Genomic DNA, 22,692 nt, shown 5'->3' with positions numbered 1-22,692 from the left:
TGGCCGCAGACGGACGGGGCCGTCCAATTTATTTGCCGCCGACGCCGCCGCCGGGGTGTCGGACGCCCGCTCGTCCGTCGGCGCCTCGGCCGGAATGATGAAAGGCTTCCGGGACCTTGTCTTCCACTCGGAGATTCTGATGGATGGCGCACGGTCCATTAAGCCATTGATGAATCGGCGGCGGATGGAAATAACGTCCGCATGGGTGGCGCGCCGCCAAAATTATGAAATCACGTCCCTCCCGCTCAGAGGGGGGAAAAAAACAACAGGTGGTTCCAATCGTCTCGGCGCTTGTGATGATGGCCCGCATCTGATATTTCACGCGCGTGATTGGCTAGAAATAGGCGTGTAATGGACGCCGATTGGCCCCGCAGGCAAGAAGGAGAAAACTTTTGGTGGACGTGACGCAGCACTGATTCCGCCGACCGTGTCAATTTGATCACCGTATGTGTGAGAAGTGACTGGGTTCGGGCCCTCGGGCCCCCTCGGGGCCCCTCTTGCCGTTCGCTTGCGTCCGGAAAAAAAACACAACAGCTAACGTTACGTAACGGAACATTACGGCGCACAAGTAAGCTGACGGAGCGGTGCGAGCTTACTCGGGAGACCTCGGCGCAGCTTCTAATGGCAAAAAGGTGTCAGGAAAAGGAAGGGCTGACTTGTCTGCTGCCGTCACCAATGTCCAGCAAAAGTAGCAGCAAATAGGACACACACACACACAGACAGACAGACAGACAGACAGCCAGACAAAGGCAAAAAAGATTCTTTTGGCTCACGTTCCAGATACTCATTCAAGGTTCTGTCCTCTGGGGAATTTTGGCCACATTGCTAAAGGAAATGAAAACGTGCGTGAATTTAAACGTTTATTGAGCTTCTTATGTGCTTGGCACTTTTTTTTTTTTTTTTATTTACATTTGCGCAAAGACATTTCTTTCTTGCTATATCACACATTTGAATAACAACCGTGGGACTGCTCAGCACATAAATACCACAAAACACACACCTGAGCAACTCTGCTTGGCTATTGCTGATAAATTCACACATTGACACTTACTGATTTGACACACATATATACACATATATATATATATATATATATATATATATATATATATATATATATATGTTTGATATGCTGAAAGACATACGAGTAATCCACTCCAAAATAGTGACAGCAGGTTTCAGTCTGTCAAAGGTCTTTTCTTGGGGGTCAATGTTGCCCGTGAAGGGGGGGGGGGGGGGGGGTTTGTTTCGGTAACGTGTTTAACAAGACAGGTCCCCAGATCTCTGCCCGCCCCACCTGAGGTGCCAACCCCAAGACCGCCCGCAATTCCGCTTCCAGCCCTCATCATGCCTACTGCACATGCCACCCCGAACATAAAGTTTAATAGTAGTAAGGACGTCCCCCACAAGAGCTTTTTAAGAAGAGGGGCGCATTCACAAAGTCGCATCCTTTTGTCTTCCAAATTTCCGTTTGGGTTTGTCCCCGCCTGCATGGTTACACCATGTGCATGGACATCTGGGAGGGGGCCCCGTACTGGCGAGCGTCGCAGGCGGCGGCGGCGCCCTGCTGCTGCCCGCCGCCGCCGCCGCCGCTCATGTGCATGGTGTCCACGTTGCCGTTGGACAGGTACTGGCGCTCGGCGAAGGCGCCGGCCTGGCCCGGGGGGCACAGCAGGCCCCCCTGGGGCTTCTCAGGACTGGTGGCCAGGCGGGGCGAGGCAGGGAAGTTGTAGCCGTACAAGTTGTAGGGGTTGTGCAGGGAGAAGGCGTTGTAGGAGCCCTGCTGCACGTGGTGGTGGTGGCCCCCGCCGAATACGTGAGCCGAAGACGAGGAGGATCCGGAGGGTGCGGCGGCCGAGGCGCCCGCTGACCCGCCGGCGCCGGCCTGCATCACGTATTGCAACTGCGAGGCGGGGAAGGAGCCCAGCTGGCCGCCGTAGGCATCCATTTTGCCGCCGCCGCCGGCCCCGGAAGCGCCTCCCTGCATGCTGATCAAAGAGGAAGTCCTCTGCGGCAGGAAGGAGTCGGCGGGCTGGGCGGAGGCCACGCCCGCTGCCGTGCCCCCGCCCGCCGCCTGCAGGCGTCCGTAGGAGCCGTCGGCCAGGCCGCCGTAGCCCTGCAGCGCCGCCATGTTGCTGCGGGCGCACGGCGGGTACTCGGGCAAGCCCAGGTTGCACAGCTGGCTCTCCCGGCAGCCCACGTTGAAGGTGTTGGGCGCCAGGTGGAAGGCGGGCGGCGAGCAGGACGGGGACAGGAGGTGGGCGGCTCCGGAGGGGGAGGGTGTGCCCGTGCTGGAAGCGGTCGGGGACGTGCCCGTGCTGCCGCCTGAACACACAAAACGGCAGGCACATTTTCAGCACCGTGGGCGCTGGCTGGCGGGCAGGCGGGCGGGCGGGCGCGTCGGCGGGCAGGCCGGCCACGCATGCTGATGCATGCAGATGCATGCAGATCGTCTTGGCGAGGGCATCCACTGGCAAAAGTGGCAAGCAAACCATGCGACGTAGACTGCTACGTTTGCAGGTGGAGCATGCGGGACAAGTGGGGGGAGGGGGAGGGGGGGGGGGGGGCGCCATCATTGCTTTCTTTGCAGGACATGCGGGCAGAAAATGAGTTTTTGGACTGGGTTGTTCTATGTGCAAAGGAAATACTGTGACTCGTCTTAAGTTCTTTTTTTTCCACTCTAACAGAGAAAATGGTGGAAAATGGTGCAAATGATTTGTTTGTTTGTTTGTTTGTTTGTTTGTTAGTTTGTTTTGAATTGAAAAGCCGAAGTCTGCTGGACTGACCTTGCTGCTTCTGCATGTTGGTGAAGTCCTCGAAGGTGAGCGTCCTCACCGGCGGCCTCCAGAAAGCGTACGTCTCCATGATGGCCTCCAGGCCCGTCCTGAACCGCAACAAAGTTGCAAAGTTGGCATGGCTTCAGCTCAACCGGCCGCCGCAAGTCAATTTGGAAGACGCGCCTTTGGAAGAAAGTCTACCAGGCTGGGAAGCCCGGCCGGCGGTCTGCGCCAAAGAGACCAACCGACTGGCCCGCTTTCAACTCCCACTTGACCGCGTTAGCGCTAACTGGACGACGGAGTAGCGCTGAAATATGTGACTGAGCAGTGGGAAATATACGTATTCAGGCTCATTAAGAAAAAATGCATCCATTTTGTTTGATGCCACGCTTTTACAATTTGGAATGTCAGCACCAGATGAAAATGGCATGTTGGACTTTGGCCGTGAATTAGGGAGCAATATTTGTCACTTCTCAGATTTGATTACGGCCTGATGATCTTTATTGGGGTCAGGTCGAAATTGCGAGGGGACCGGAGACGAAGAGGCTCTCTCGGTTTCATTTTGACGACGTTCGGCGAGCGTTATCGTCTCATGTGTTGCCGTTTTTCCTTTTAACGCTCGGCCATAAATCACAAAGTCTATTGTTTGAAAAGCGAAAAAAGATGTCCGCGCCGCCAATAATGCGGACCAGATGACGGGGGCTGCTTTCATGTTCCCCCCCGCCCAATCCCTCCAACGCGCTGATTCAAAGACAGACAAGGAAGGTATGATGTCACCACGGACGCAACAGAAGCCAACGAACGATCTGATCTGCCCGTCCAACCGACGTGGTTGGCTCCAAACAAACAGCGACCCGAGCGGCTCACAAACGGGAGCCCCCTTTCACGCAGACGACCTCAGTCTGGACGAGCCTCGTCCGGGACCAGAACAGCCACTAGTTCCGTGGCCGGCGACGACTGCTTTGGACACAACGAGAGCGTCGGCCAGACGCGCGCACGCACGCACGCACGCACGCACCTGTTTCTGCCAGAGTCCCGGAAACCTTTGGCAAAGGGGTTCCGGTCGATCTTTAATCTGGTGATCTGCCGAGAGAAGAAGAACGGCGACGGTAAGCGCGGCGGGTCGCACGGCCTCCGAGGAGGACGGCTACGCCACCTGCTGGTTCTGGTAGGCGGTGACGGTGGTGAAGACGGTCTCGGGAAAGCTGAAGGTCTTGACGCCCTCGCCGGCCGGCACCGCCTTGTTGGGTGACAGCTCGCCGCTGAAGTCCTTGCGGATGACGTGAACGCGAGGCTGGTACTTGTGCATGGAGTGAAGGATGATCTGCGGGAAAAACAGCCGTCACTCCAGCCGATGCCCGAGCGGGATTCAAACATTCGACTCCAGATGGAGCCAAGGAACATATTTGCGGCACATGTCGCCAGCGCGGGATCAGCCAGAGGACGAGCGCTCTCGTCCTTGTTCGCACTCGACGGCGCTCAACGGGCGACGTTTGTGCTTAAACCGAGCCAGGAAAGTCAAACAAGAAGCGGGCGGGCCGGCCGCTTACGTGTCCTTGGTCATCCAGTTCGTTGTTGGTCAGCTTGAGCTTGTCGAAGCTGACCACCTGCCGCATCCAGGTGTCGCCCGACGCCAGCGAGTCCGGGTGGATGTAGACCCGCGGCGGCACCGGCGAGTCGGCGTTGCCCGCCACCATCCACTTGGAGCTGTGGTACACGTACCTGCCCGCAAAACAACAACATGAGTGAGCCGCCAATAGTTCTGCTGGCCAAAATGGGAGGCGAGTGGTCCTTTCGGTGCTTCGCGTCACAAGCGAAAGGGCAGCCTCAACCGTGAACATGAACGCTGACGCTGATGTTTTTGACGCTCACCTATTGACTTGGCACGGCGCTAACGTGTCGCTGGGCTGGGAGGCAACGTATCGCTCGTTGAAGGCTAGCTCGGCTCGCGGCAGCGCAAAGGCTGACGCCTCCCATCCAAGCAAGCACAACAACGTTTTCCTTTTTAAGAATAATCTTCATCATTTGACAAGATGATTGGTATCAAAGTTGACACCGGTTCGGCTAATTTCACGTTTGTTTGCTTTGGCTGGTTAATGCGCACACGCGCTACTTATTAGCCACGAGCGTTAAGTGCAAACAGACGCGCGTTTTTCCTTCCAAACGCTTTGAAAGCTTCTTGTCCTTTTTATTGCAAGCGCGGAACAATATGGCAAGTACAATTGGGCCTTTTGGTGACACGCAAACCTGTCAGGACGTTGGGTATTGTGTCCCATTCACTTTTTTGGGTCTGTTTTTTCCATTTTATTTTCATTAAGAAAACGTCTCGTGTAAAACGAACGCATATGAATTCTTTTGCAATGCACTGTTGATGCTTCATGTTTGGATCTATTTGATCGTGGACAATATTTGCGGTGACAAAGTGACACGTTGCTCCTTTGGCTTACGCCACACGTGTTTATTGCCGTCACGCCCCTTGCGCATTTTCTCAGTCAAAAGTCGTTTCAAAAAATAAGGTCCTAAATCTCTTCAGGATGTCAGCGTTTTCAATTGAGGCTTCTTTGGCGACAAAAAATAAAACTTGCTAGCCGAATTACGAGGCCAACTATATATCCTCCGCGAGATTACCCAGATTAGTGCCGTCAACAACTTCTGCAAATAGTTTCCTGGATGTCAACACATTTAATTGGTGGCAGAAAAATGACAATGAGGTTTTGCGGAAAGACATTTGAAGCCCTTTCAATGCAAATGCTCGGCGCCAGCGTCAGTGCCACGTTTCGGCCCACGCACTCGCTCGCTCGGTCGGCACTAGCGAGCGACAGGCACTAGAAACGTCGCTTCGACGGACGCAAATTCACAAGAGGCACAACCATACAAGTTGCCCATTTGCTTGGCGGCTGGCTCGCTCACTCGCTCGCTCGCTCACCGGTAGCGCTTGTTGTCCACGGGAACGATGTCCATGGCGATGTAGTACTGCTGGTGGGGATCCAGGCCGGCGATCTTGACTCGCATGGCAGGAAACATCCTCCTGAGGCAGCAAACCAGCAACAATAAGTCACCGATTTATTCGCAACGATTAGCAATCCAAAAAAATACAAATAAAATTTGGAAATGGTCATATCATGCGGGAGAAAACAAAGCAAGATGCTTGGCCTTGTTTCAAAGACACCTAGCATTGCGCGTACGAACGGCTTCGTTGGGGAGCTTCTCGCCTATTCGCAAAAGCGAGCAGCACATGGGGAGAAAGAAAGAAAGAAAGAAAGAAAGAAAGAAAGAAAGAAAGAAAGAAAGAAAGAAAGAAAGAAAGGCGACGACTCGGCGGGATCAATAAACGTGGGAATGATCTCACGAGGGCCGAGCACGCAGTTGATTCAAATTCCTGGTCGCCGTCATCGTGGCCGGACGCCGACGCGCCGCTGTTTTACGGCGCTCGTTTGGGCCGGCAGAAACAAAGAAAGAAAGAAAGAAAGAAAGAAAGAAAGAAAGAAAGAAAGAAAGAGAGAAAGAAAGAAAGAAAGAAGTGCTGATCTCGCCGTTCTTATCGCGACATGAAGAAAAGATGGAAAGGCATAAAACGAGAGTAGACGAAAACAAACTTCGCACGAGAGAGAGAGAGAGAGAGAGAGAGAGAGAGAGAGAGAGAGAGAGGGAGAGAGCGCAGTCGTAAAATGAGTCGGTCGGTGGTCACTTTATTAGGGAGGCCATGCAGGTTGCCATCTCATCTGGCTCCGTGAGAAGGTCGGACGGAATATGAGGAGCAGCTGTCGGCTTGGCGCGCGGCCGCCTTTCGAGGAGACGCTGCACGTAATTCAAAGCCACGAAAAGCAAACAGCCGCTTCTGCCTTTCCCGTCCTTTGCTCGCGGGTGGACCTGCATGATCAAGCGGCCCACATCGATCGATCGATCGATCGATCGATCTATTGATCTATCTAGCGTCCGTCCGTGCGTGCACTCACCCCCTTATTCTTCCACTAACGCTCATTTCGTCTTGGTCTCGCCTATTGATGCAGCTTTGACATGTTGATATTGCATCATCTCCAAATTTAAAACATCATATTTGATGTATGTTGTTAATGATAAACGTGGATACTAAATCGAGTCGATCGAGCTATATTTTACAAAAAAAAGGTTTGTATTTTTATTTGATGAAGCAACTATGTATTTTGACAAAAATTCCCCAAAAATGACAATACTTTTTTTTTTTTTTTTTTGCAAGGACGTTCAAGGCAGCTCAGGAGCCTCACTGGTGTTGCTCTATTTTGGGGGTTACCTGCCAGCCTTGGTGATGATCATCTCGGTTCCGATGTCGTGGAATCTCTTCCACAGGTCGGCGCACTGCAGCTCCACGTGGATATCATCCATGGACGCGCAGGCGACTGCTGAGATCGCCGGCGGCGGCTGCGGGGAGGCCTCGCGCGGGCCGCCCCCACCTCCCGCCGCGGTCAGCTCGCCGAAAGAGCACGACGTCCCGTCGACCAGGTCGGAGCCGTCCGAGCCGGGACTCGCCTCCGAGTCTGCGCCGCGAGTGGGAAGGAAGGAAGGAAAGAAGAAGAAGAAGAAGAAGAAGAAGAAGAAATTAGCCGTTTGGCGTGGGCGGCGTCCCACAGCACCGACACGAGCAAATTACGTTTGCATGACTGCCATTCAAATTGCGCCTTACATGAAGGCGGCGGATGTTTCTGCACGACCGCTTGTTTGTGTTCTTTTCCTCCATTTGAGCTGCAACGGTCTGGTCTAACTGTGCATGGATCGAGCAATTGTTTATTATTTATTGAAACGGTTATTTTATCGCAGCTTAATCCCGGGGAACTGAAGCAAAGCTTTTATCGAATGAATGAATGAATGAACTTTTTTTTTTCCCCATTCAATTTTTAGGTCTTCAATTCCAGTCAACTCTATTTTCATGTCTAGGAGCAAAGCTAAATTGAAAATGCTCCGCTGTGATGTGATTTTCACTTATCGCCAGATATGATATTATTACACGCCAAGTGGCCCTGCTTCTAGGAGCTGAAGCGCGTGCATGTCCAGATGGAACTTTTTGCACCTGGCACCATGCAAATAAACAAAGAAAAGATAAAGATTGGGAAATGCGTGATGTCAAGTCCATTTTTCAAACACATTTAAACGCGTCCATACACTTGTTGACGTCATCACACGACAACACGCAAGCAGCTGTTTGGTTGCTTCACTTGCATTTTCACGTGCACGTGCTTGCCATATTGTTTTTGAAGCTGGCGTCCAAATGGATGCGCGCGTACATATGCGCACATGGACGACATGCGCATATGGCGCACGCAGATGTGTACATTTGAACGGAAAGTCGGAGCGCGCTGGAGCTGTCAACGGGCCCGCCCGCCAGCCAGCCCGCCCGCCCGCCCGGCATGCACCCTTCCGCCCGGCCGCTTGTTCGAGTCTTGGTTTCCGGCGGTGCAGGAAAAGGGAGCAAATGTTGCCCTTCGCCCGAGCTTCTTAGCGATGTTTTCCCAACCATTGCAATAGAATGGAATGGAGCATTTTCCCGGCTCGGTTCGAGTTGGCAAACTTTCGTTGGTGGAACTTTTTGGTGGTGTCGTTGGAATACAAGCCAGTCATGGCCGCCAACATGTTTGAGTGGCAAAACATCTCTTTGAGCCTTTGGAAATGCACGAGGCGCTTTTCCCGGAATTATTTTTTGCCGCATAAACAGGTGTGTATTTGGCCTCACGCAAGGACACACGCTCGTTTGTGCGTGCGTGCGTGCGTGTGTGTATTTGTGAATAGTGAGTGTACCGTGTGCGGTGTCGCATCAATGTAAAAAAATTAAAAAAGGAACATTTATTGTGCAAAAATGGTGAGTATAGCTACTTAACATTTCATGGTAAGTCGAGAATGGTGCGTCTTTGCGTTGCTTGGTTGTGTGCGAGGCCGAGCGAGAGGCCGAGGCCGATCGAGCGAGCGAGCGAGCGAGCGAGGCCGAGCGGTGCAGGCGAGAGACCAGGCCGGCGACCGCGTGCGAGGTTCAGCTCTGCTCTGCTCTGCTCTGCTCTGCTCTGCTCTGCTCTGCTCTGCATGGGCGCCCGAAAGCAGCTCGGCCGCCGCCGCCGCCGCAGTCTGACTTTAATTTTGCCTTTTCTTCCGCTGCAGCTTGCTCGTATTTTAAATTCGCATGTGCCGCAGCTTCGTCAAGTGATTTCAAAAGTGACCGGAAGGATGGATGCATCTCTTGATTGCATGCACACAATCGCGTCAATGTCTTTTTTGCGCGCGTCGCTCATCAGGCAATAATCAATTTCATTTTGGGTCAAACTACATTTCGTTGATAGACGAACCTTATAATTTTTTGGGAATGCTTCGGTACATTTGCTAAACGGACAGTAAACAACTATCAATCATTGTCTTCTCCTTTTGGAAGATTTCAAGCCAATGTCGGCAATATTTACACCCTAAAAGATTGCAGCGCTCATTTCATGCGATTATCAAAATATACGTATTACTGATTTGTTTATGTCCATATTTTAATTTCTTTTTCAAGCCAGACTTTTTTTCAGATATTTGAATTGTATTTGGTGTTCATTTGAACATTTTTCATATTACCAGTATTGGATTTTTTCCCCCCCTTCACATTCTTGCTGAAACAGATGAACGGTTTGCAGATTTTAAAAGCATTTACAGATTGACATTTTACATTCATTTTATTTGAATTTTGACCAAATAGTCAAACAACTTTCCCCCTTAAATATGTGTAATTAAATAACAACATTAGGTGTGTCATTTCAATCTAGCGCTATAGGGCTATATCAATTGAAAGAATTATGACACCGGTGCGCGCGCGAGAATGTGTGTGTTCATTCACGCAAATGAGAAAAAGACATATGGCATCGCATGATGCTACTAACAACTCAAGGACGTCTTTTGTTTTGGGACGTGCGCACGCACTATCAATCAAAGCTATCTGACAAAGACGGCCAAAAAGTTTGGAAAATAATTGTTTTGTTTGTTTGTTTGTTTGTTTGTTTCGTTTTTCCGTTCCATTGATCAAAAAATAAATATCCCGAAGATTTGATTTCGCTCAAAGCCTTATTTTGGTGTGACGTCTTTAACTGCTCATCCGCTCATTTATCAAGTGCAAATTCCAACATGGTTGTTTGCGTGCTTTCACTGTCACGGCATTGAACAATGTATACGTTCTTTAACGTCATCTTGGTATCATTACAAGCCACATTTCAAAGAGTAATTCATCTTATTCAAACGTATAACTTGGCGTTATTTAAATGATATGCATGTTACATTTTTTGGGGCAATTGAAAACTGTGAGAGCCTTTTTTTTTTTTAGGATTTGGGACGTGCACTTGAACGTGCGCGCTCCCGCGGGCCTGCGGTCAGCCTTCGCGTATTTGCACGGCGATCCGTGCTTCCTTGCAGGACCGGTTAAAACATTGCTGTCCGGTTAATGAACACGATGGTTTATGCAAATGAATAAAAGAAAAGAAATGTCAAAAGTGCGTGTGTGGTGTTGGGAGCATGCGTACTGACCAGGGTCTATGTCGAGACAGTGTGCCGGGTCGTCCAAATGGAGGTCGTCGTCGTCCTTGTGGTGGTCCCAGCCGACGCCGGAGGCGGCGGCCGTTGCAGCTGCGGCGGCGGCGGCGGCTGCAGCCGCCCGGAGCTTCCGCTTCTTGCTCGAGCCGATCAGGGCTTCCACGGAGAACGCGTGGGCTCGCGAGCTCAGAGCGGCGGCCGAACGCCTTCTCTCACTCATGTCGGACGGAGCACAGCGAAGCACCCGCTCGGTCCAAACCGCGCGTGGCCACGGAGACGTTTTTTCCCCCCGCAAAAAAGCAACCCCGAAAAGTAATCCAGCACTCAGACGGCGAAGGCGAAGCTGGAGCGTTGCGTGGAGCTTCCTCGGGCCGCCATGGTGGAGTGAGTGCTGGGCTCGTCGCCTCTGATTGATTCGATCGCTCCGATAGATAGAACTTGTTGGGTTTTTTTTATGCCGAGGGAGGGGCCGCTCCCGACGTCCAATCGGGAATGAGAGCGAGCTGCCAGCCAAACTTTCTTCACCAATGGCGTGAGAGCGAGCCACTCCTGCCTGCCTGCTGCCTGCCTGCCTGCCTGCCTGCCTGCCTGGCTGCCTCACGACCCGGAATGCACGCGCAACCAAACTGGAAGAGTTCACAACAGCTGTCAATCACACGCACATGCCAAATAAGCAACATCAATTTCGCTGACGATTATTGATTTGAATCTTATTAAAAAGCGTAAAGGAAAACCGATCTTGGGTCGCAGAGGACTCCCATGCACGATGAGATATGGATATGTACAAAAAAGACATGATTAACAAATACACCTTATGTGCCTGTATTTCACATTGTCTATTTCACCACTAACTCATTCCAACAAATATGTTGTGACCAACAAGTGGGAATGTAATGATTCCATTTATAAGTTGATGACATACATTCATACAAGTTAACGGGTGGTTTATGAAAACGTAAAAAAATCCGTCATCACAAATATTTCTGGTTTTCAAAAAAAAAAAAAAAAATCACACAACCACAATGACGTTTGTGTGCTTTTAATAGTCACATATATTGAAAAGTAGTTACTGAAGGGGGAATAGCAATATGTGCATGCCTTACGCATTTCGATAATAATTAACGCCGCTGTGTGCCGTTGAATTTCTATTTCAAAAATACACAATTACGAGGAAACGCCAACAAAAATAGATCAAGTATTACAAACTCCAAAACCTAAAAATCCAACCCAAGTCATATCATTTTTTTAAGGATGTCTGACTTTATTTTCATGTATTTACCGAGCAAGTGCAAAGATCCCGTTGCTTTTTTACATCTCTGTATGTGGACCTGCAAAACAGGACTAAAGTACACTCGCACGCACGCACGCACGCGCGCACATAAACACACGCTCATGATATTAATTGCATTACACTATATGAACGCCTATTACGTTTGATTTATTGCCCTATGAAATAATGTATAGAATACCTTTGGCCGATTGCATTTCAGTACAATCAAGACTCCATTTAAAAAATAAAGAAAATCCAGACCAAATATGGGAAACATAAATCATGCAGGTCATGATTTGAATGTTGTTAAAATTTCAAAAAATTAAAACCAAAATATGAGAATTATGAATGAATAGTTTCTGCTTTCCGTCGTATTTTTCTTTCAGGCATGGTTTCATGATTTGAATGAGCTGCTTGAGGACGTGGACGCGCTGCGCCTGCGTCAAGGGAAGGCAAGGCAAGGCAAGGCAAGGCAAGGCAAGGCAAGGCAAGGCAAGGCTGCCGCTGCTGCTGTTTTTAATATGCAATTAGCAGAACCCTTTTGACCCCGAGCGAGTGACCCCTGCAAGTGCAACAACTAAAACGTGCTGCAACAACAACCCCAAAAATCATTAGCCAGTGATCTCTGCAAAGCGCGCGCGCGCACACACGCACGCACACTCACGTGCAGGACGTGTTTTATGTTCAAATAAAAGCTAGTCAGCGACATGATTTTTTGTGCACAAAAGTAACGAGATTTTTTTTTTTTCTACAAAATGCTTTTAAACAGTCATTTTTGTTTTGCAGTTTAAAGCAGGTCGCTTTCATTATTGTCCAGCGTGGTGACTTTTTTTTGTGTTCATAAAACACGTTTGCACGTTTTGGTTTATTATAGACTAAAATCAACTAAATAGCACTTTTCGCATGTTCGTTCATTTTACGTTGATTTTTTTTAAAGGGTGCGAAAATGGCCTTATTTAGGGGGCGGTTAACACACAATGTGTGTGTGTGTGTGTGTGTGTGTGTGTGTGTGTGTGTGTGTGTGTGTGTGTGTGTGTGTGTGTGTGGAGGGGCGTTATATAAGGGTGGCAAGAAAATTGTGGAAATGAAGAAAAATAAAGGGTTAGGGTTGGCGAAAACTTTGGATGGTTCCTTTTTGGGCAACTTTGTATGCATGTAAACTATGTCTACATTTAATGTTCACATTTGCGTCCCAGTTGAGACAAAAATTGAAAGGTGCTTAACAATGCATTTTATTTTATTTATGAATCAAAACAATGCATGTGAAAATTGTGAGTTTTGGACATAACATATTCTAGTATTTGAATGCATCTCATGGCCTATTTTGTATTTCTTAACCAGAAAAAAAATATAAACACAGATCAAATGGTTTGATTCAAAACATGATGATTTAGTCTGTGATGTCATAAAAAATGGACCGCGCAGGGGCCATAAATGTCATGGCCATCTGTGAGCTGTTGTCTGACATTTTCATCAAACACAAAAAGTGTGTCAGAAACTACAAACAAAACCCCAAAAAAACAATAATAATAATAATTTATCGTTTTTAAATATGACTTGCTAATTTTTGTAATCATGATCGCGGAAAAGAAGAAAAGAGGAAAGGACGTTTTGCGGAGGAAATAATCAGTGAAAAAGTAATTACTTTAACTTAAGTACAAACAAAACAAAACAGAAATATTGACTATTCAGACATTTGTTATTATTTCTGCCAATTGTAGTCTTGAAAGACAAGAAAGAAAAGAAAAGAAAATGAATCTCCGCAAAGGCATAAAGTGATGTCCCAAAAAATAAATAAATCAGCCAGCCAGCCAGCCAGCCAGCTGGGCATCTGTGCCATGTTTGCCCGTCAACCGCCTGACTTTGGGTGAAAAACTCAATTTTTTGTATTTCAATTTGAATTTAGTATTTAAAAATGTGTCATAATTATTGTGACCGCCATGCATTCAAAAAGAATGCAGAAAAATAAAACATTTCAAAGACAGGAAACAAAAAATTAAAAACAAAAAAGACCAGGTGGCCTCTGTTCCAATTCCGTCTGTCAATAGTCAGAAAAATGATCAAAAAATGCATATATTGTTTGTGTCACAAACAAGAGACAAAGAAAATGACAGGCAAGCAGAAGGAGCAATGGGGCGCTCCCACTTCCAAGTCAACTGAATCCGACCAATCTCCTGACTTGCCGTATGGTGGGAGCTGCCAGCTCCCTGGCTCGGCGACGCCCCTCGTCCAGCACGGCCTCCAAGTGGGCGCCATCCGCCCGGAGCCGCAGCAGCCGCTGGCGAATGGGCGCCAGCCTCTGGACCAGCACCTCGGCCACCAGTTTCTTGTACGCCGCCGTGTCCAAACCCCGGGCCTGCGACACGGCCTCGTCCACGTTGATGGCGGCGGCGGCGGCGTGGATGCTGACCAGGTTGGACACGCCGGGCCTCGTCTCCGGGTGGTACGTCACCTCCGAGGTGAAATCGGTGACGGCGCGCCGGATTTTCAGGGCGATGTCGTCCGGCGTGTCCGTGATGTAAATGGTCGCCATGGTCTGGGGGTCCGACTTGGACATTTTGGAGGAGGGCTCGCGAAGGGATTTCACCTTACGGGTGGAGCCTGCGTGCGGATGGATGGATGGAGGGAGGGAGGAAGAAGGGGTCAGGGTCCAAAGTGATAGAAAATGGGTCACTTATTTGGGGGTGCGCACGCACCACTGAGATGTTTGTGCGGGGGTGCGCATCAGAAAATCTGGGCTAGCAAGAGGGTAGTCTGCTCCAACGACAAAGCGAGAGCTGGGACACAACAAACGGCGATGTTCAGCCGAAACCTTCGGGCAAAATGGCACTCGTATGACTTCTTGGGAAAAGGAGGGGGGGGGAGGCAGCAGAAAACCTTTAGGAAAGGTCACCAGGGTCTGCTACGATGAACACCAATTTGGAAGCGCGCATCTTCTCTTAAATGCGTTCAAAAGTTGCAAAGACAAATTTAAGGGTTGAATGTTTGGAGATGCGCAGCTGAAAAGCCTGTCCAATTTTCAAACCTCATCCATTGGCCTCCAAAAGAAAGAAGAAAAAAAAAAAAGACAGGATGGCGGCTGCAGATCAGAGCATCCCCTCCGCCGGCCACCGATCAATCACAAGTCCTGCCCCCCTCAGCAGTCAATTATCACCCTATTGGTGGCAAAGAAGCTTCTTTCATCAAAACTGCTGACGCCATTTTGTATTTTTACGACGCTTGGGAATAAACAAGCGCGCTTGGCGTGTGTGTGTGTGTGTGTGTGTGTGTGTGTGTGTGTGTGCGTGCGTGCGAGTGTGTTGACCATGTGTGTGTTTAATTGCAAGGCTTGCGCTGCACACGCTTTTAAAAATAGGGAAGGTGTCCTTACTGAGCAAGGCGCGGGGGTGCGGGAAGAGCGGCTCGCCGTAACGCGCGTTGAAGATGCGAGCCAGGTCCTGGGCCAGCTCCAGATGCTGGACCTGGTCCTCGCCCACGGGGACGTGCGTGGACCTGAGAGCCGGCCCGCCCGGATGAGAGCACGTCAACAGAGCATCATCTGGAGAACACGCGCTTGCGCAAACGTGCTTGAGCGTGGAAATCAAATCAAATCAAAGCTGCGGTGGGGCATATCGCCACCTAGAGGCCTGGAGCCAAAGCGCACGGCCTGGGCCGGCTCACTCACTTGTAGAGGAGAATATCGGCAGCCTGGAGGACGGGATACGTGTACAGGCCCACGCTGCCTTCGTTCTTCTGCGTGCTCTTCATCTGGACAAAAGAAGACATTTGGTGCCTCCAAACGGGAACATTTTCCGACTGGACAAGGTGCCTCCTCGGGGCCCGATCCACGCCGCATGTGTCCGGGAAATGACGGCTATTAAGAGGACAAATCTGGCAGGTGGAGAAAGCAATAAAACAGACGACGACGGGGAAGCGAGATGGAAATCCGACACCCGGCGGCGGGAGGAGAAAAAAAAAAACACGTGCTGCTATTCCAAAGGTTTCGTCCACTTGAACAAATAAACACCTCGCCTCGGTTTTCACAAAATCCGAACGGCCAATGCGCAAAGCTAAACAGATGTGAGCTTGCCACAAGTTGCGGCATGTGGCGTTGCTCACGTGGGGAGAAATGAGCTTGTGTGTGTGTGTGTGCGTGTGTGTGTGTTTTGCATGGCTACCTTCCACTGCGGCAGGTGGCGGAGGCGGGGCATGCTGGTCAAGCATCCGAGGATCCAGGAAAGCTCGGCGTGCTCGGGCACCTGCCGAGATCGGATAAGCTTTCACACGAGTCACGTTTTCAAACAAGACGGCAAGTGAGAAGGGGGCCCCTGAGAGGCGGCGGGAGGTACTGCGCACGGGGCCAAAGGCTTACATGAGCCCAGGTCCAACCAAACGGAAGGACAGTCGCAGAAGTGCGCCGCGGCTCCATTGCTTTATGTGACATCCTCTGGGCTTTGAAAAGCGTTTGCGGTGACAAATTGCAGCCGAGCGGCCGCTGGGATTTGCCGCTTCGTCGCTCCAGTGATGAAAACGTGCAAAATGGGGCCTCGCTCTTTTTTTTTGTTTGTTTGTTTTCTTCTTTCTTCCTCCTTGCCACTGAAATTCTTTCATGCGGTTAAAGCGGCCATTTCTCTGCGGTTGCTGTTTGTGTGTCTTTCCATCCTGTCCTGTCAAAGGAGAATGAAGCAGGCGCACGCGAGGGTGTCGGCGGCGGGTCAAGGCGACGACGGCGCAAAGATCAACTCCGAGATAGTAAAGAAGCCGTGGAGGGCTCCGAGCAAGGGGTCGGACTGCATGATTACGTTTGGAAGGCGGGTGCGTCAGGCTTGTGAAGGAGGGAGGGAGGGAGGGAGGGAGGGAGGGAGGGAGGGCCTGTGTCAAATGTGCAGGCGGCGGCGGGCGGGACGTGCGATTGGCCGCTCTGCTGCGCACCTGCGACTGCTGGAAGAGGATGGCCTTGCGCGGGTCCACGCCGCAGGCGAGCAGGCTGGCCACCATGTCCAGGATGTTGGTGCGGAGAGCGCGCGGGTCCTGCGGCCGGGTGATGGCGTGCAGGTCCACCACGCTGTACAGCACCGCCGGGTAGCGCTCCTGCAGGGACGCCCACTGCTCCAGGGCGCCCAGGTAGTTGCCCAGGTGGGGGACCCCCGTGGGCTGGATCCCGGAGAACACCCGCTGCGCTGCCGCCTGCCCGGCAAAACACGCTAACGTTTAGCATGAGCATTACGGCTAGATATCAAACACTTGCCAGGGCTTAACTAGCAAAACCAAAAAACATCATTTGAATTGAAATGCCAAGCCCGACGAGCGGCCTTCTTTTCATCGGATTTCCTCGGGCCTTTCTGCCGAGCGGTGCCGAGATCGGCCGGCGAGCGCGGAACGAGCGCCTGTCGCCGTTTGCAAAAATGCACCGGAGAGGCCGGAAGCGCTTAGCTCATTAGCCGCCGCCGCGTGATTGCGCCGAGCCTCTTTGGAGGTCGACCTGGGGCGCGAGCGGGACCCCGAGTCTGGCTCATGTGTGTTCTCACTTCCAGCTGACATGTTAACCCCCCCGAGGGAAGCCATTAGTCACGCAGACATGCTAATGGCGTCATTTGAGCCAATCAAGTGGCGAGCAGAGTCAACAGCAGCGGCTACAAAGCGCCCGTCACCTGGCCAGACACCGCTGAGGAAGGAAGGCCTGCCTGAGCTCGCTTTGTGGGAGGCAGGGTGGGAGGGAGGGAGAGTGGGGGAAGAGGTAAATCAGCCCCCGCCCGATGACAGGCCGGACAGCCACGGGTGTACGGCAATTAATTTTTATGACGGATGCCGCAACACAAGCGCAATGGTTGTAAAAGGTGATACGCTTTGAAATCACAGCGGCCACTGCGCCGCGACATGATTTGTTGCGCAATATTTCACGCCTCTAATAAAATTATTGGAGAATAAAGGGGGGGGGGGGGGGACTTCCTAACTTTGGAGGTTTAAAAAGGACACAGAGCATTTTGGCCCACAAGGTCAGGCAAAAAGTTGTCCAAATCAAATGGAGTCCATTCTTTTTCGTTTTTTGCACCATCCACGTTGCCTGGGAGGTTGGGCCCGCTCGGGTGGGTCGCTTGTGGCGGCTTCCATTTGCGAGCTCCCAGCTTGTCCACGTGGAGTTAAAGTCGGACGAGTTCCCGTGCGATCCCTCGCTCGCAGTTGAAATGTTCCGACGCCTCCGCTCCACGCTTGCTCACTCGCTCGCTGGCTGGCTGGCGTCTTGTATTTATTAAGCATTCTTGCGCGAGGATGTCATTTTGTTGTGGCTGATTAATGCAACATTTTCTCGCCGTGCGGTCGCTTGTTCATTGCAGAAGAAGAAGCCAGAGAAATGTTGGAAAAGGGCTCTCCTCAGGAACCCGAGAGGGGGAGAAAAAAGGCTCGCTCGCCAGCCGGCCGGCCATGGCATCCCGTTCGCTCTTTGCCCCTCCGCGTGAAGTGACGGCTGTTTTTCCGTCAGGCTGAGCGTGAGGCAGCTGGGGTTTCTTGGGTCCAAGTTTCAGATGGAAGCATTTGCGCCCCCCCAGCGCACGGTACAAGCGAAGACCTATTCTGGGAAAACGTGTGAAAACACAGCGCAAACGTAAGCTTGCCGTGGCCCGCCGCCTTCACACACACACACACACAAAGCGTGTAATGTCTTCAGCACATGGCGGCCGCAAAAGAGCAAAGCTTTCGTCGCCTTGGCGACCGCTGCTGTCGACGTTGAAATATCAAGAGCGGAGCGGGGGGCGTCGTGGTTCGGCTTCGACGTGCCGACAGTCGTTGGGGTTTTTCTTTCAATTTTTTAGATTTCATTTGCCAAAGAGGGAGCGCATTTCCTCAGCGGCAGTTGGCTGCGGAGACAATGACATCACTTTCAACCAAAATGGCCGACTCGCTGTCGGTGTCCAGGGCTGATTGACTTTTTTTTTTCCCTTGAGCAAAGGTGACATTGGCCACTTACCACTAAAATGGCTGACTTCCGACGTTGCACACATCTGCGACCAATTTTGGGATGGGGGGGGGCTAGTTTTGAGTGACTGTGATGTTGCAAAAGCAAAACCCAAAGCATCCAAACTTTCAGTTCTTCTCAGCATTTGGCCACAGACACGTGCGCCCCCTAGCGGCCGTGAGCGCTATACAGTAGCAATGCGACCCCCAAAAATCTTTTTTGTACAGCAGCGCACTCTTCGGCATACAGTGCCAATTTGAGCTCCACGTCGGAGTCCAAACGCGGGCTTCCGATAAGTGCGCGCTCGTTGTGAACGGGCCACGCCTTTTTCAACTCGGGATGACGGTTTTGGCCAGGCTAGGTCAGCGGTGGAGAGCATTTTCTCTCTCTGGCCGAGGCTTGGCTATTGTCGCCGACGACGTTCCAGCAGAGCCGTCAAGGTTATTCATCACGGCCGGCCCGACAGAGCGTATCTGTTGGGCCGTGGATGTGCTCTGGGCATCCTTTCAGGGCTTCCACGCGGCTTCCACGGCAGCCAAGACATTTCACAGCGTGCCAATTTCAACAAGCGCGCGGGACAGCCGCCCGCCGCCGGCTGGCTCGACCACTGGCTCGGCCCCCCGCCGCCGCCGACCGTCAAGTCTTTGCGGGGGGACTCCGGTGTCACGTCTTTGCCAGCGCCGCATCCCGGCAGATGGAAGGGCGGAAGGATTTCCCCCCACCGCCTCGGCTCTCCCGCAGCGCATCCCCACACAGAGGGCCCAGTGTTCCTTTTCCGTCCCGTGTTCACGGCGACGTTAATTCACCTTGACGTGCCTCCCCCCCCCCCCCCCACCATCCCACTTGGTCAAGCGAACTCTACGACATCGCCAGTGTTTTCGTTCGAGGTGAGAACACACCGCAGGTCCAAAACCCGGTACTGAGCGAAAAAGAAAACCGGACTGTTCTTCCCAAAAACTCTCCGTTCCAAGCCCTCATTTTGATGGTTCTTCAGAAAAAGCCTTTGGTGGATTTGCACCTGCGGAATGTTGGCGTCGGCCGTGCGGTCGGTTGGGGGGAAGCCAAGCTGAACAAGTCGAGAATCTCCTCGGCGGGGCAGAGAAGAATGCAGCTACATAATGAGCCCGAGGGAATAAACGCTGACGTGGCAGATCCCACCAACGGTGCCCATCCTCATTTATGCCCTGATATTTGGTGGCCAGCGGCCGGCGGGTCACCGGCGAAGCCCAAAGCTGGTTTGTTTTTCCTTCACCGATGGAGGGAGGGAGGGAGGGAGGAGCGCATTTGATTAAGTCTGCGTGTGAAGGCGGGACAGGTGAGATTGATGAGGTTCCTCCGAGCGTCACGCTGTGCAGCGGCAGCGGCGGCCGGGCAGGAAGAGAAACGCCGCAGTGTGGCACCGGCGGGTGGGCGGCACGGCCGGCCTGATTAATGGCGAGCGCAGCCCCTTCAAAAACAGCAGCGTTCCAAAAATAACCTGCACGGGCCGGCCAGCCGCGGCTTCACAAGGCTCCAGACTTCAAGACGGCCCGGAGGGAGGCCGGGGCAAGAAGGGAGGGGAAGGCTCAGGAAACAGTCATCGGCCTCATTAGGAACTCCAGCTTTAACGAGCGTTTCCACTTTACGCAAAAGTGACAAAAGTTGACGAGGGCAACCCAAGCAAGTATATGATCTTGCCGGCCAGTGACAGACGCAATTAGGGGGGAGAAGTTAGCGGCCGGGGTCAGCCGGGCCCGCCCGTAAACCACAGCGACCGACCTTCTTGCTGCGACCGACGGCGCTCATCCCAAGGGAACACCCACAGCGGAAAGGTCCAATAAATAAAATAAAAATAAATAAAAAAAGAAAGCAGAGTCACATTTGCAGCTCAACAAAAGGAAGCCGTTTGGGCAATTGGTTGTTATCCTGTTCCCGGGCGGAAGACGGACTCTTGCATTTTGGTGCCGAGTGGACAGAAAAGCACGCCCCCCGGGCCCATGAAAACTTTTGCCTGGCGCCAACATTTGCAGGTGGGGCTGACCGATGGATGAGCTGCTAATTTGGTGGAGCTGGCGGCAGACGGACGGAGTGTTGCTTTTCCTTCCTCGTCACGCTCCCCGAAAGGGGGCCGAGGTGTTATTGGCGTCAAACCTTCGCTTCCCCTTCACGCCCTGGAAAAAAGGTTTCTTTTCCTTTGCTCATTCTGCCTTTTTAATGTGGTTGCGGGATGAAGTGTCGCCTCTCCGTCACGTGTTCCACATTCTCACACACACGTGTGAGCAACATTTTCACGTGAGCGCTGCTTCAATTCTCTTCACACTTGCGCTAAGACTGTTTGAGGTGGAAGGCGAGGCGGTGTCAAGTGGAATCAAAAGTTGGACGCGAGTGGGTCAAGTCGAAACGGAGGTGGAGTAAAGGTGGTCACGGAGAGGAGGAAAAGCGCTAGCTTGGAATATTGTTTTTGTCTTTGCGTAGGAGCTGCTGCACCGGTTGTGTTCAAACGTCAAGGTCCTGCAATGCAATGTTTGTTTTTCAACTGTGGCGAAGAAAGTGGAAAGGAAGTTGGCAACGCGGCGTTACGGCGCAATTGTTTTGTCAACAAGCCACCATCTATGGTCTTGACCCCAAAGAAATACATTGAAATCGGGAACTACATTGTTTTATTGTTGTGCTTGCCTAACAGATATTTGTAAACTAGAGTTACAAGAAAATGAACTCGAAAATAATATCTGTGACTAAATTATTGATGAATAAATTGTGATCAGGACGCTCATCTACGACTATGAACGAGTCTTATATTCCTATTAGAATATTACTCCGTGCTATTTTAGAGCGAACGAGCGTTGAACTCAAGCTTTAACAACCGGACCAAATTGTCCGCACAGTTCGAACACACAACACAAACACAAACACAAACACAAAGGCTGACTGTCAACAGGCTCACAAATACGAGCGTCTGATGTTGACATTTCCACCACTGGTGGAGTGAGGCGAGGCAGGTGAGGGCAAAGAGGAGAGTCGGGCTCCCAGGAAAGAGCACGACACACAAGACACATAAGACACACAAGACACACAAGACAACTAGCACCGATCTCCGTCTTTACCTTGTTTTCCGACACGCCGCCATCGCAGAGAGACCTTCGGTGCACTCGCTGAAAGCTCCTGGAGAACCTGAGCAACACATGTCGCGCAAGCTTGGACCGCACCGGCAGCGCCATCTTGGAGCAGGGGATGGTGACGTCACAGCCGGCCAGCTCGTACGGCAGCCTCGCGAGGTCAAAAGCAGTCGGAGAACAGACGCGGCTCGAGCGAGTTTCCTCATCAGTCACCTTTTATCCTTCTTTTGTTACATGTTTGACGGTTCGAAACGCATTGCATAATTGCAGCACTTGTCATTAAAGCTTGTTTAGCGTGTTTAAGATCAAGAGGTGTTTTTAGGGAGCAACAAGTCCGCTGAAGTGGAAATAAATAAAGGCGCTAACAAATTCGAGTTGAAACAGAGTGCCGTTGTGGTGCCAATAAGAGCCACTTTTAAGGCAGAAATGAAGGTGCTGATTAAGGTGTGTTGAAGGGGGACATTCTTCAGGTTGTTGAAGTGCGCCTCGTTGTTGTGTCTGGGCCCCAACTGGCTGGCCTTGGTTTTCCCATGACCGCTGAGCTGCGCTGCGCTGCGCTGAGCTGAGCTACGCTGCGCTGAGCTGAGCTGAGCTCTTTTCCATGCGTGGCTGTCACCTATTATTATGATGACACACATCGCCTATACATTAGCGATCAGTCGGCACACGGGGGTCGGGTTACGCGACGGACGGACGGACGAACGGCGTGTCTGCGGGGCGCGCTCGCTCGCTCGCTCGCTGGCTCGCCACTACCTGGGAGCTTTCATGTCGGCAACATCTGCCGCATCTGGTTGCGTTTGCCACGCAAAACGTGAGCGCGTCATTCCATATTCATTAGCGTTTCCCGAGGCAACGCAAAGCAACGACTGCCGCTGCCGTCTCCCACGCTGCTCCGCGTGTGCGTCTGTGCGCGTGCGTGTGCGCGCGCGCGCGTGTGGCTCCAGCTCCTGTTTCCTGGCCACCCACCAGACGCGCGCGCGCGCGCACACACACACACACACCATCGCGCACCCAGTTGGAAATTCCTCGACTTGACTCAAGGCAAAGTTCTTTGCAACGAGGGAGACAAAAAATGCAGAATAATAATAAAACAGAAAG

At 51.6% G+C, this 22,692-nt stretch overlaps 2 protein-coding genes across 3 annotated transcripts; both read right to left on the bottom strand.

Annotated features, from left to right (window-relative positions):
• Nucleotides 1–847: 847 nt before the first annotated feature.
• tbx15 (T-box transcription factor 15) lies at nucleotides 848–10,828 on the bottom strand. Its single transcript, XM_049729179.2, has 8 exons — nucleotides 10,290–10,828; nucleotides 7,048–7,291; nucleotides 5,704–5,805; nucleotides 4,328–4,499; nucleotides 3,934–4,101; nucleotides 3,796–3,860; nucleotides 2,787–2,884; nucleotides 848–2,325 (listed from the first exon to the last, which is right to left on the bottom strand). Exons 1-8 carry the CDS (start codon nucleotides 10,513–10,515, stop codon nucleotides 1,496–1,498), a joined length of 1,905 nt encoding a protein of 634 aa, XP_049585136.1. The 5' UTR covers nucleotides 10,516–10,828; the 3' UTR covers nucleotides 848–1,495.
• A 1,956-nt stretch (nucleotides 10,829–12,784) lies between these two features.
• wars2 (tryptophanyl tRNA synthetase 2, mitochondrial) lies at nucleotides 12,785–21,767 on the bottom strand. Of its 2 annotated transcripts, none has more exons than XM_049729187.2 (6): nucleotides 21,583–21,767; nucleotides 16,477–16,731; nucleotides 15,723–15,803; nucleotides 15,230–15,435; nucleotides 14,936–15,057; nucleotides 12,785–14,166 (listed from the first exon to the last, which is right to left on the bottom strand). In XM_049729187.2, the coding sequence occupies exons 1-6, from the start codon at nucleotides 21,694–21,696 to the stop codon at nucleotides 13,718–13,720; spliced, it is 1,227 nt and encodes a 408-aa protein (XP_049585144.1). In that variant the 5' UTR covers nucleotides 21,697–21,767; the 3' UTR covers nucleotides 12,785–13,717. The 2 variants fall into 2 exon arrangements, with proteins under 2 accessions (XP_049585144.1, XP_049585145.1); XM_049729188.2 differs by having other exon boundaries at nucleotides 15,230–15,312; nucleotides 21,583–21,764.
• Between the last annotated feature and the right edge of the window lie 925 nt (nucleotides 21,768–22,692).

The sequence above is a fragment of the Syngnathus scovelli genome, chromosome 8, assembly GCF_024217435.2.
Source record: "Syngnathus scovelli strain Florida chromosome 8, RoL_Ssco_1.2, whole genome shotgun sequence".
Taxonomy (NCBI): domain Eukaryota; kingdom Metazoa; phylum Chordata; class Actinopteri; order Syngnathiformes; family Syngnathidae; genus Syngnathus; species Syngnathus scovelli.
The sequence above is the reverse complement of the archived record's forward strand: the minus strand, read 5'-3'. Positions and strand labels throughout refer to the sequence as shown.

What these genes read in the sequence shown, in the direction of transcription:
- tbx15 (XM_049729179.2), bottom strand. Translation starts at nt 10,515, where the DNA reads ATGAGTGAGAGAAGGCGTTCGGCCGCCGCTCTGAGCTCGCGAGCCCAC. An exon ending in ATCATCACCAAGGCTGGCAG is followed by an intron (nt 5,806 to 7,047) that starts GTAACCCCCAAA and finishes TTGCTGCCTCAG; the next exon opens with GAGGATGTTTCCTGCCATGC. An exon ending in CAACATGCAGAAGCAGCAAG is followed by an intron (nt 2,326 to 2,786) that starts GTCAGTCCAGCA and finishes TTGTGTGTTCAG; the next exon opens with GCGGCAGCACGGGCACGTCC.
- wars2 (XM_049729187.2), bottom strand. Translation starts at nt 21,696, where the DNA reads ATGGCGCTGCCGGTGCGGTCCAAGCTTGCGCGACATGTGTTGCTCAGG. An exon ending in TCCTCTTCCAGCAGTCGCAG is followed by an intron (nt 15,804 to 16,476) that starts GTGCGCAGCAGA and finishes CGATCTCGGCAG; the next exon opens with GTGCCCGAGCACGCCGAGCT. An exon ending in GCCGATATTCTCCTCTACAA is followed by an intron (nt 15,058 to 15,229) that starts GTGAGTGAGCCG and finishes GCCGGCTCTCAG; the next exon opens with GTCCACGCACGTCCCCGTGG.